This window comes from Anguilla anguilla, chromosome 6, assembly GCF_013347855.1.
Source record: "Anguilla anguilla isolate fAngAng1 chromosome 6, fAngAng1.pri, whole genome shotgun sequence".
In the NCBI taxonomy this organism is placed as follows: Eukaryota; Metazoa; Chordata; class Actinopteri; order Anguilliformes; family Anguillidae; genus Anguilla; species Anguilla anguilla.
In genome coordinates, this window is record NC_049206.1 from 19,271,097 (window position 1) to 19,284,347 (window position 13,251).

The 13,251-nt window shown below is 38.4% G+C and overlaps 1 protein-coding gene across 2 annotated transcripts in view; it reads left to right on the top strand.

The window, feature by feature from the left end:
• The first annotated feature begins 3,387 nt into the window (after positions 1-3,387).
• LOC118230272 (collagen alpha-1(XI) chain-like) overlaps positions 3,388-13,251 on the top strand; it is a 105,035-nt gene continuing 95,171 nt past the window's right edge. For both annotated transcript variants that reach the window (XM_035423139.1, XM_035423140.1), the window contains exon 1: positions 3,388-3,799. In XM_035423139.1, coding sequence (XP_035279030.1) covers positions 3,685-3,799 — 115 coding nt within the window. In that variant the 5' untranslated portion in view covers positions 3,388-3,684. The remainder of the gene's footprint in view (positions 3,800-13,251) is intronic.

Sequence of the window (13,251 nt, forward strand, 5' to 3'; positions counted from 1 at the left end):
AGAATAAAGGAATTCAATTATTAATAAATCCTTTATGTGGAAATGGCTGGGCTGTTTTGCACACATACACACGCACACACACACACATGTAAGAACCTGCTATAGAACTTCAGCCTTGTTGCTTCTTGCTTCAGTACCACTGTTCTGCACAAACTTCTTGCAAGCTGAGATTTGATTTATTGGCCGCGATGTTATTAGCACAAACTACCAGTCGCAGATGTCACACCAATGCAGATTTCTCAACCAAATAAGAACCACCAGGAGTCCTTCAGGATACAGTAAGAGAACAGGACTGTTAATTGTACTGGATGCTATTAAACTGGTAAAAGTTTCAAAATCTGCCAGGACTTCGACAAAGTATGAAAGAACTTAAACTCATGAGACAATATTTGTACCTAGCTGGATGAATTAGCTGAGGTCAAGTGGAATATGATCTATGATCTGAAGGGGGATGTGAAATGTACTTTTCATGTCATGCGAAGAGCAAAAGTCTCACTTGAGACACGCTGCCAGAACATAATCAGAAGTCTGTTTTTGTGAGATTTTTTTTTTCTTCATCAGATGCATGCACGCACACACTTTACTGATACAATATAGACAGATACCACTCTTTTAATCACCTCATCCTACATAGTCTTATACTGAGTACACACATATTACAGGGCTGGACTGAGAAAGAAACTCTGGTATAAAAATGTAAATGTACTGTAAAAAAACAAAACAAAACACCCGAGTTAGCTGCCTCAAATTCACCACCATAGCTAATATGGTGTAGTAACTATGTAGCTAGGTGTTTTAGTCAACAAATAAACTCACTAGCTAATGTTAGCAATAAAAAAAAAATTACAGCTAATGGCTAAATAATCAAATCGTCTTCTGCTAGGGAGCTAACTAGATAACATCGCCAACTAACAGTATGTCCTATGACAAAAACAGTTTATATTTAACAGTAGGGACTCAAATATACTCAAGAAATCCAACAGTCATAACCCCATGTTTATATCATAAGTCATTTGGAAGTTATTGCAGTTTTTCTGACTCAAAACGCTTAAAGAGAGCATAATCATTTCAGACTGCAGACAAGAAGTGGTAATTCAGGCAGGGGAAATGCCTCAAGAAAGACATAATGGCCACTTGTAGGCTTCATAACTTTTACTGTATATCAATCTTAAGGTACTAAAACTATATTAGTTCTACTAATAAGGGGAATGGTAACATGTACTGTAGTACCCGGAAAGGAAACACAATCTGATGAGGTAGCTAATTCTACAACCCTTACATGTCAGATTTTGCTACAGTAGCAAATTCTGACAGAGGAACAAAAAGTTAGATTATGGCAGCCCAAAATAGTAAAAAATCAGACTGGCCCATCTGCCATTTGCCCAAACTGCCAGATGGCCAGTCCGGGCTTGCACACATGTAGATAACATGTATTTTATTTGTAAAACATCAACTAGATCGCCTAAGATAAATCAGTGAGTGTAATGAGTGTAGCCAGTGAGTGTACACAGAATTGGTTACACTGACTGACTTTCCTTGTGTAAACAAATTTTTACAGGGAATTGCTTTGTCATCTATGCCATAGCATGATCCTGAACATAAATGTATATATTGACTGTGTATATATTTCTGTTAAAGAAAATCGTTTAAATAGTACAATTTAACTTAGATGACGCATACATGACCTTCACCAATGGCATGCCAATGAGAAAGCACCGATTTGGATCATATCCATGACAATATCACATCCATTAAATAAATGAAATAATAATTTTTAAATGTGTTTTGTGTTTACTCAGTTTCCCTTTGTCTAATATTAAATTCTGTCGAAAGATCTGAAACAATTCAGTGTGACAAATATTCAATAACAAAGGAAAGGGCAATTTTTTTTTCATAGCATTGCATATTATCAAATAATTAAGGTAGGCTTAGTCAGAGGACTCTACGCAAGAGTCTTTATCATATCATGTCCTGACATGGGTACTGTTAGTGATATGAACAAAATCAGTGTTTTCTTATTGGCATGCCATTGATTTTGGAAATTGTGGAGTGCAGAGCCAAATTAAGACAAAAAAAATATGCCTTTGTCCCATACATTATGGAGGGCACGATAGTTTACTGTATAGAACAAGAACGCACAAGTTGGAACAGATTCCCCTGACAATTTATAAGTTATACGGACAGATGCATTTGGCTTCCTGAAATTGGACTGCACCATAGGACAACCTAAAAATAGGAAACTCCCACATACCTATTCTCAGGAACAGGGCTGGTTCTAGCCATAGGCAACAAGGGCAATTATAGGGCACCACCCGTCTCAGTGGGCAGCAAATCAAAGGGAAAAAAATAAAAATAGAAGTGCTGTGTCCATCATAGCTGGTGGACCCCCCAATCTCATTTTGGGTGGCAGAAAGGCTAAAGCCACGTCTGGACAGGAATTAAATAATATTCTGAAAAAGATATGAAGAATTCTTATTCACAAAGTATCTTAAGTGTCTTTAGTAATTATAAATGCACACAAAAACGTATCATCATAAAAAATAAAAAATAAATCTAATGGCTCTCTTTATCAAATCTATCATGCAACCATGATGGAAACTACTGTAGCCTACTATTACATGATAATTACATTATTTAGTATATTAGTTCGTTTAGTTAAAATGAGGAAAACTTAAAGAATACCACATTTATCACTTTCAATCATATCGTCACGACTGCAGTAGAAACATAACGATATACTTTCTAACGAAAGTCCCAATGTGAGGCTAAGTGTCACGTTTCTGGCATATCAAAGAGCATACTCACTTCATTATTGGTGATGTCTCCTGCAAAGTTGTCCCTGCAGTTAACCTATTCTTATAATTTTTTGTTGGTTGCAGTGATCGCGCATATCTTGTTTCCAGTTGTAAGCGCATAATTGATGAGAAAACTGGCTTGTTCAGTCATCCATAAAGGCGTCAATCCGTGTTGATGCAATGACGACTACGTGCTCACGCATTGTTGTAGTACTGCAGGGCTCGAGGTTATTTGATCCTCGTCACACACAACAAGCATGTCGAGGGAACACGCTGATTCACTGTGTGGGAAGTCAACAACTTGCGTTTAATTCCTGAGTGAAACCTAGGCGATGCCTAGGTGATGTTGGTCGAACAAGCATCGGTATGTGGCATAAGGTTGAGTACTCAGTGTGCGTATTCGGTGGATTGACAATACGAACTACTGCTAGTAATACCCCCCTCCCCCGGCATTCGCCCAGTCATTCCGTCTGTCCCCCGGGGGGCGGGGGGTGATTCAATCAAAGTTCGGAGACTTGGAAAGTTCAGTAAAACTGAGGGGCGGGTCCAGAGACAAATCTGAAGGCCGTGATTCGCCAATCAAAGGATTTTCACTTGTCATTTTCCTGCAGCCGTGGGTCTGGTTTACGCTGCTCGTCCGGCCCTCCTTACGGTAAGGCTCTAGTGGAATCTAATTGTCTCTGCATTTTGACTGAAGCCCAAATACCTTCAGTCTGAAGGCAGGGCTCAGGGAAGGAAGAACGGAAGGGCCTGGACCGGCCGCACGAGGAAAAATTGCTTTTCACTTATGGCTGCATAGAACAGGTTTAACACATTTTTGTTGGGATTGTGGAAGGGACTGACTTTTGCGTGAAGTATCCCGTTTTTGTCACTGTCGTGGGCGCCGATCATGGAGATGCAACTGTGGTCCACGAGGTGGAAAACGAAAAGGTGGCTTTTGGATTCCGGTTTAACCACAATTATCACCTTTACTCTCCTTCTGCAGGCTGCCAATGTCAGAGCAGGTAAGACACGCAAGGGAAAACAGATATTTGTTAATAGCCTGCTAGACATTTTAAGTCAGCCCTTGGACATCCTGACTTTAGTCGAGTGATACAACTGCTGTTATGATAAACGATTCATTGACTCACAGCTGAAGTTCTGGAGTCGATTATAACTCGCGTTAATGTGCCCAAGATTTCCAAAGCGCAAGGCATCTCACAGAGACGAGCAATCCCTTCAGATGAGTAATTCTAATAAGCGGTCTGTGTAACACACTAGGCTGTTTAACGGAATGAAACACAGGTATTCTCATAAGATAAAGTGTGAATACAAAGTCATTGTGTACTTTTGATACAATTCTGAGCTCAATAGCCTACAACTTTATATTTTTAAGATGCCTCTGTGTTTCATTTTATCCACAAAACGTTTGTATTCATCTGACTACATATTTAATTAATTTTGTAGGCATAATTTAAAGTATTTCCATCAGTTTCCGTTAAACGTGCTATGACTGGACTTTAGTTCGTACACTTTTGAGACTGATGCTTGGATGTCGGCTTGGTTACACGTATGGTACGTGGCATTACGTATTGATGGAGCCAAACTCAAAATGTGTGGACGCGCTTTCTACACTACTGCTTTAAAAATATTGAACCTTGTAGAGCCTAATAGCCTGCTTTTTACCAGTATGGTCCGTTAGGTGTGTGTGGACACGGTTAGCAGGGTGGAATTTTGTTGCGTTTGCGCTCTCTTCCTCAGTTTGGTTGAAAATATGCAGACCTGGGTTATCCTTGATTTTTGCGTTATAGCTAAGTATCCACCAGTTATAAATGAACGTGCTGATATTGGTGTGCATATAATACTGGTGTGTATCACATTGGCATTATTACATATTAATCGTTTAATTTTTGTCACATTTAATTTATTAAAAGTCTAATTAAAATGTAACATTGGGTATTCAAATAGAATTATTTATTTCTACCAATACTCATATTTATAAATAATATTTGGAGGTGTCGCATATCGAAAATCGAACTCTGCAGAAGGTCTTGCCTATCGGATGGTCACGCCAAGACTGCTTTTTTTTTTAAAAAAAGGGGAAAGATTATTTGAACGAGTTGTAGGCTACTCCTCCCCCACGCAATTACGCACATAGTCTATGTAGGATACCAATCGACAGTGAGCCGATTTGATCTAATTGATGTTATGTCATCTTTTCTTCTGAAAAATATCCTTTCGGCGTCCAGTTACATTTTGGATTAGTATTTGATCCCCTGTACGCATTGAGTTATGGAGATATGTTGCATAGGCCTATGCGACACCTGGACGGTACGAGAGTGATAGATTCCTGAGGAACTTTCACTGGCCAGAAGGAATACCCTTTCACCACACTACCCCGGTTCTCACTGAAGACTAGAAGGGATATTCACAGACAGTTATTTCGGGAATTTTACTGTTTTTGAGTTTCCATAATAATCTTTATCTGTTTACATATCAAACATTGTTACATTTATTGAACAAAATATTTCTGAGGTAAAGATGGTATGTATGATGATTATCACCTCTCATTATTATTCTTTTAGATTTTCCCCCATGTGTAGCTCCAAAAGGTTGAGTAGTGTATTTGTCTTTGTATGTGCCTCAGTCATAAAATACGTAAAATAATACCTATATATCACAAACGTACACATTTATTTGCTGATTTTAAATTTTCCTGGTTTACGTGCAGTTTCATCAGCCATAAATAAATAAATTCAACTTAAATGTCACTGCATTGAGTACTATATTACATTCTGAATGTAAAAGTGTGCCTTTAGTCCATGGACTACTGATCTTATGTTTTGTGTTTTATGAGTGTGCGGTGTTTAGACATACCATAATTGTATGATGTACTCTTTTACAGTTCTTTTACAAGCCCTCACAAGTAATTATGTCTTATATTGGCAACTTTATGTGAAATGCCCATGATAACTAACAGTGCAATGATGCTATCCCTGGATTGGCTCTCAAATTGTAGGGCACCAAAATACATTGAAAACCCAATAATTTGCAGAATCGCAAAAGGCATCTCATGAGAAAGACAGAATGACTCTGATATAAGGACTGTGTCCAGGCTATGAGAGCAGTGCTTTCTTGTGCTCTCAGAAGAGTGGCATTCTGGCTGAACAGATTATTTGAGTCTCAGGGACCAGGAGGAGAATAGGTTTTATTTTTTCTTTCCCAGAATTGTTCAAAAACAAAGCAAAGAACTAATATGTATTTTTTGTTCTGCCTGTTTGATTCCTTGTGATGCTGCTGACTCCTCAGTCAGCTGACCTCAGCTGCACTAAGCGTTCTAGTGTGTACAGCTGGGCTGCATCATATCCTTTAATATTGTCTGTAATGTCTGCTTGTTAACATGAGATTAATTAAATCAGGCATCGAGAAGCACTATGCAAATGTAGACAGACACCTCCCACTCATATCCCTGCTTGTGGGTAACCAATAGCTTGCAGCCAACATGGAAGCCTCTGTCTGCTTGAACCATTTCCTTTTTCGAAGAATGTCTCCCTCCTGGCCGTAAAATTTAGGGTTTCCCCTCAAAGGTGTAAGGATTGGAATCCTTGTTTCAACAATGACCAGGGGTGTGCAGCACTGTGTCATCAATTAAGATTTTTTTTTACTGGCTACCGTGCATGCTTTTTTTGAGTTTTAATGCACTTCAATGAGGGGTGCAGAGTGTGAGCATTGGGGCTGGGGAGCTGGGGGCTGTAGCACAGTTGAGAAGGGAAGGGGGGAGGGGGGGGGGGGCTGGCCAAGTCGGCACATCTGGAATATATGAGCCTGGAGGTATGCAGTATGCAGAAAGGAGTTCTGAAGCTCACAAAGAGATCCTTAGTTCAGTTTTCTTTTTTCTTTTTTTTGAAAACCGGTAGCAGTGTAGTTTTGCAATATACAGCTAAAGCAAGTAGTCAGACACAATTTCCCCTCTTCTTTTCAAAAATTTTAGATGTTATTCTGTTTCTTAGCTTCACCTATAGCTTACAAAACCTCAGAAAAGTGGCTGGACATACCAAGCGTTTATAAATCTACCAATTAAGGGACATTACATTGTTTTGTGGTAGGCACTGTACATCCCCCAAATACTTCCTGTTGAATTCATTTGTCAAGCTGATGGGACTACAGGAAAAGTTCCAAATTTGTATACATGCAAATTGACAATTTACAACAGGTAAACTACAGACTTTTTCATAAAAAAGACCTGGGAACTCTTTGGAAGGTGTTGCGAGGGCAGGTTACAATTTTGTTTTGTGCTCAAGGGTTCTGGAATTTTGAAGTATTTAGCGAGAGCGTTTGTACTGCCACTTAAATCAGATTAGAAGATGTTGAATCGTATGATGAGGCCAGAAGAGGCCATGTGGGTTTGAGATCTCTGGTAATGTCAAAGGCCCCTCGGCACATGTGTTTCTTTAAAATGGTAAACACCGAAGACCCAGGGAATGGGGGCACATGCAAGCGGTATCACAGTCTTAATGCATTCAAGATGCTCAGAGGTTCACCTGGGTACCACAGCAGACCGGAAACTGCAAGCTCAGCATTTCCTGCAGATGTCAAGCAATCCGGCCAGTATATTTCATAAAATAGTAACCAGCCTGTATTTAATCAATGATAAAAGCACAGGAACACACATGTAATGATAATGGATGCTTTTACACAGCTGTTTTCATACCATGACCTCAAAATGCTTTACAATAGAGTGTTACAGTTACCTCAAATATCACTAATACTAATTTCACAAATAGTGGTGTTTTGCACTCTACTGTATTGGAAATGAGAAATATGATTGATTGCATGATAATTTATAAACAAATAAAATGTAAAAAGAGAAAAAGTTGTATCTACTGTAGGATACCTTTTATCAGCCATTGTCATACAATGTGACTTTCAGAATGAATGCCTTAAATGCATTGGTTTCCAATGGGGAAGTATAAGGGAAATGATTATGTGCATTTGTGTGCATGCGTACCATTCTATTGTGTCATTCTTTTACAAAGAATGAAGCCATTGTTTTAGTTGGAAGAGATTCATGGTGGATCAGGGCATTACTTTTTTCATGTTGATCCAAGACATTATTTTCCAAATATTCCGTAAAAGTAAATCACAAGGTTACCGTCTGCTTACCCAAGGTGAAACTGGAATTTCCCTGGTAATGTGTAAGAGGAAGGAGATTAGAAAGACATTATCTATGAAATCCTAGAATGAAATGCATTAAGAATTCTGAATAAGCTAGCTTACAGAAACAGTATTTTTAGACCTTTAAAAACATTTTAAAACCATGCTTAGAGAAAGTAACACTTCTGGTAAGATAAAGAATTGAACTGTTTGTTGTATGTGGATTTTTGCATTTTTGAATCATTTAAGAAAAACACTCATACTGTGGATGTCTGCTCAAAGGATTAGTGAGTCTGTTATGCAGTGTGGCGAGTTTGGCCTGGGATATGTACATGTCCTATTCTGCAGGAACTTCCTTTGCTTTTTTCCATTATTTGAGATTGGATAGTAAGAGGCATGATATGTTTTAAGAAAGGCTGCATTATTGTCTGTCGAAGGCACTTTCCCAAGGGATCCTCTGGGTGAGATCAAACAAAAAAAGACACTATGCAAAATAAATCAGATAGCAAGGAACAGAGAGCACTGCTTATCATTGAAAAAAACATCCGAAAATTCCTTTTGCATTTTTGGCAAACCACAGACACATTGTTGGGCTTTGAAAGGGCCATTTCCTGTCTTGTGAACAGCACAGTTCATCAACCAACCCATTGGTGGAAGGCAACTAGTTGTATGAAGCTTCTGGTCCAACCACCCCATTGGTTGGACCGAAAGTTTAGGCCAATTGATTGCCTTCATTAATGAATAATTATATAAAAATAATTAAAAAATGATAGTTCTACTGGCTAGTGTTTCAAAAGGAACAGTGACTAAAGTGAAATCTGCATTTAGATATTTTAAATAATAAAATAATGATAGTACTACTGGCTAGTGTTTCAAAAGAAACAGTGACTAAAGTGAAATCTGCATTTAGCATCTGTGAATTGGACAGAAAAACAAACAGAAAAGAAACAGAAAAACAACTCTTCACGTGGATGAGAATGTCAATGCAGGACATGATCAGACTGTGTCAACAAGAACAGTCTATCGACAACTATATAGAGAGGGATATTATAGTAGGGTTGCATTGCATAAACCCCTCATTACCATAGGCGCTGGTCTACAGAGATGTGGAAAAAAGTGATATGGTCAGAGGAGTCACCCTTCACTATATTTTTGTCAAGTGGGGGAGTGCTTTTGTGGTGTACACCAAGAGAACAGAACAGGCCTGAATGCTTGACCCGTATAGTGAGGGGGTCCAGTGGCTCTGTTATGCTGTGGTGTTCATTTTCCTGGCATGGTTTGGGTTCACTATTCCCCATAGAGGGAGGAGTCACTGCAAGTTATTCTGAGTGGTCACCTTTAACCTATAAAGAAACATTTATGTCCTGATGGTCTCTTCCAGGAAGACAATGCCCCTATTCAGTGGGCATGAGGGGTCACTGAATGATTTGATGAGTATGGAAATGATGTGAATCTTATGCTATGGCCTTCACAGTATCCAGATCTCAACCCAATTGAACACCTATTGGAGATTCTGGACAGACATGTTAGACGTCGCTCTCCACCACCATCATCAAACCATCAACTGAGAGTATTCCTTTCAGAAGAATGATATTCCATCCCTCCAGTAGAGTTCCAGAGACTTGTAGAATGTGTAACAAGGAACATTGAAGTTGTTATGGTGCCTTTTGGTGTCCCAACACCTTACTAAGACACTTTATGTTGGTTTTTCCTTTAATTTGTCTCCTATCTGTATATGTATATATACTTCAACATATAAACATTTGTGTTGCTGTAAAGTGGCATCTTTTTATGATTATTGTCCTTGTTCGAAAGAGAGGCATTTTATCAAAGATTAAAAGGTTATGTGGTGAAGAGGGACTATGAATTTAGCTTTTGGGGTGGTTGTTGATTGGGTGGTTGGCTGGTATTGGTGCAGTTGGGTTCAAACTATAGCAACCGTGTATGTATATGTGTAATGTGTGTGTGGGCGGAGGGCAGCAGGGGTGCTACTAATGCTACTGGAGAAGAAACACAGAGCTAAACCTAAATACCAGTTGTGTGTTATGTTGTCTTTTGTGCGGTTTCAGTTCAATGCTGCCATTTAAAAGCAGGATAACCACTCTAAACTATGCTGAAGAAATTTATCAGAACATTCTGTCCATCAGAGCTTTTACAAGGAAAACAATATATTTTGGGTTATTGGAACTACAAATTATATTGTTTACCCACTGGCTTCACAGTGCAACTTAAGTAGGTCAACCATTGCTTGTCTGTGGATTTGCACGTTCTGTCGCACTTCTTCAGATGGGTTTTCACCCTGTTGCTTTCACATGCTGCTTGTGGCTTCCCCATGGACCACATTTGGATAGAATTGTGTAGCATTATGTGTTAATCGCATTGCTTATTATCAACACAGACATCTGTAATTAGTTTATCACTTAGCTCAAATTTAAAAAAAAATAATTTAAAAAACTGAGGTCATGAGTACCTGGGTGGGTTGGCTGCACTGCACAGATTTAGGTCTTCCTCTGAATGACGCATGCATGATGAAAATGTCCATTTTCCACAGTGTGAGTCAGTGGGCCGTTGCTGCTCCTGGGGGGAGCTTCAAAGTCATAAACTGCGGGGCTTCGGAATCTAATCTGGATGGATTGTAGTAGCCACGTCGTCTCCCTGTGGCCTCATCTATCAGCCCTGTCCTGGTCATGGGACCCTACCACACTCTTTACATTCATGATTTTAAAATAAAACTCAACATAAACATTGGTGTCCTTCTTGTATACAGTGTCTATCAATAGGTTATTGCAGGAAAGCACTTCCCAGGCATTTGAACAACTTTCAATTTTAAGATTTCAGTTATTTAATTCTTCCCCATGTCTGTTGTCGTTTCACACTGTGTGTTCTTGTGTCTCTGCTTTTAGCTGTGACTACATTGCCCCTTGGGGATGATAAAGATGTATGGAATTGTAACTGAATTATTGGGCTATTACTATGTCATTCAAGTACCAACTTTCTGTGTTAATTTAAAAACCATAATTCTGGACATTATGGGAATCTTAAGAATCCTGTGACAATCAGTCTTAACATAAAGCTTTAAAGGGAGTTTGCTCCCTTTGTCTAACTGTGACACATTAGCTGTGAACTTGCAAATATTCATTATTAGGGGGCCAAGCACTGAAGGTCCTATTGTATTCCCTGTTATTATCATTATGAGATCTGGCACAAATGCCGGGCAGCCTTTTTTTTTTTAACCAAACTTGGCACATTGATAGAGGGTTACTCTGAATAGCCAATGAGTGACACTTAATGATGCTACAACAAATGGTTGAAAATTCAGATTTGGACCACAACACTGTATTGAAAAAGCATAAAATCTATCTCTTCCAAGACATTTTTACCCATTTGCACCTTGGAATGTAGCATATACTTGCAAATATCTTTAGAAGTTATATACACAAAAGTTTCTACACTTAAAAATGCCCACAATCACAGGAAAATCACAGTTGTTTGCACTCAGCTGGCTACAGTGACTAATCACTTAATCAGGAGTATGAATATTTACGTTGCGGTCATTGTGATCTTGAATTGGCGGCCATTTTGGATTTTGATTTTTCAATTGTTACTTTTCCCACTTTCACCTGGTTGATTCACATGAAACTTGGTACACTTATACAGGGTACCGCCCAACCAGCACTGATCATTTGACCATATTCTGTGCTATTGCAGTCAACTGAATTTCCAAATATAAATTAATGATAAGTCCAGCTCCATTTTACTTGGAACTAATGTCACAAGATTCCCTTCTCACACAGAATAAATTTGTCCATTACCCATAACCCTACTATTGTGGATTTACTGCCATTTTGAGTTAATATAAAGCACTAAATATCTCCTCCAAGACAGTTTGTTCCAATTACATGAAACTTGCCATAAAACATCTATAGATCAACTCCTCTAGGTATTGTATAGAAAATATTGCTATGCAAAAATTGTGGCAGCAGTAAGCTATCTAGAATGCAAAGTTTATGAATTAACTTTAGTGTGGTTGCTTCAGCAGTTCATTAGCTGTTACCTTATGAAAAGGTTAGAGAGCTGTAGTATCTTAAAAATTTACCAAGGTTACCTTATGACCATTACAATCTAAATTAATTTTGTACTCTATCAAATAGTGGCACTATGTCACCAAATTGTCCCCCACTTCCAGACATCCAGAAAAAGGACCCAAATTAAATGCTATGAATATCAACTATTATGACAACTCAAAATATATACATGCAATCTGCTTGGAATGGGCAGCTTAAAATCTGTTGTTGTACTGTGCAGAAATTTAGGCAGAAAATAATACTATGTGCAGTACATGGGGGGAATGAGAAACTTTGAGATGCACCCATTCCTTCATTTTAAAATCGCCCCATATTATGTGAATGTGTGTTTTTTATATATTTTTTAAATCTAGACATGAGAGTATGCAAACCTTTTTGCTAATTTTTCTTTTTACGTTTTCAATATCACCTTTGATATAAAAGGAAAACGCAACAATCAAATAACACAAAGTGCATTTATTTAAATGAAGTGCTTTTGCATGTGTCCATGAGTTTGCTTCACCACTCTTTTCAGGATGTGCTGTCTGCCTCTGAGAAAAACAAAAAAAGCCATGCACACATATGATGCTAGTCCATTTGACACAGTCGATCGTGCAAGCACACGCTTGTCTTCAGTAATTTTCTTAATTAAATTCAGGAAAGGTACTGCAGTCATGAATGACATGTCATGTTATGGTATAAATGTGCAAATACAAGCTCATGAACCTTGTTCCTTGAGTTTTTTTACAACACAAACTAAATGGTTTTCCATCCGCTCCCTTTTCATCAACACTAGCCTATCTCCATTTATTTTACTGTTTTTACAATTCAGCTTGTCCCTGGTTGAGGCCTCCATTCTCTCTCATCAACTAACATCAGTTTAAATGATAAGATAAATGTATAATTGATTATCAGCAGCTAGCTAAACGGCTACATATGACAGAGTTCTTTGAAACGTGTTAACACCTAATATACTAAGACTTTCACTACTGCAGAGTGCCAGTACATACCTGGCTAGTTATCCTGCAAAAGAAAGAGATAGTAATATTCTGCTTTTGTCACACATTCATTTGTGTGACTGGCTTCACGATACCGGTAGCTAAATGAATAGTGTTTTTTAAATGTGTGATGCCTATCTGTTGTGATAGTATTATACAATTAATACTATTATAAGTATTTGGTTCTTATTAATCAGCTTGGTAGCTCGCTTCCCAAGTACAACATGCATGGCGTCTTTACAGTATTTTTTTTCTACGTGT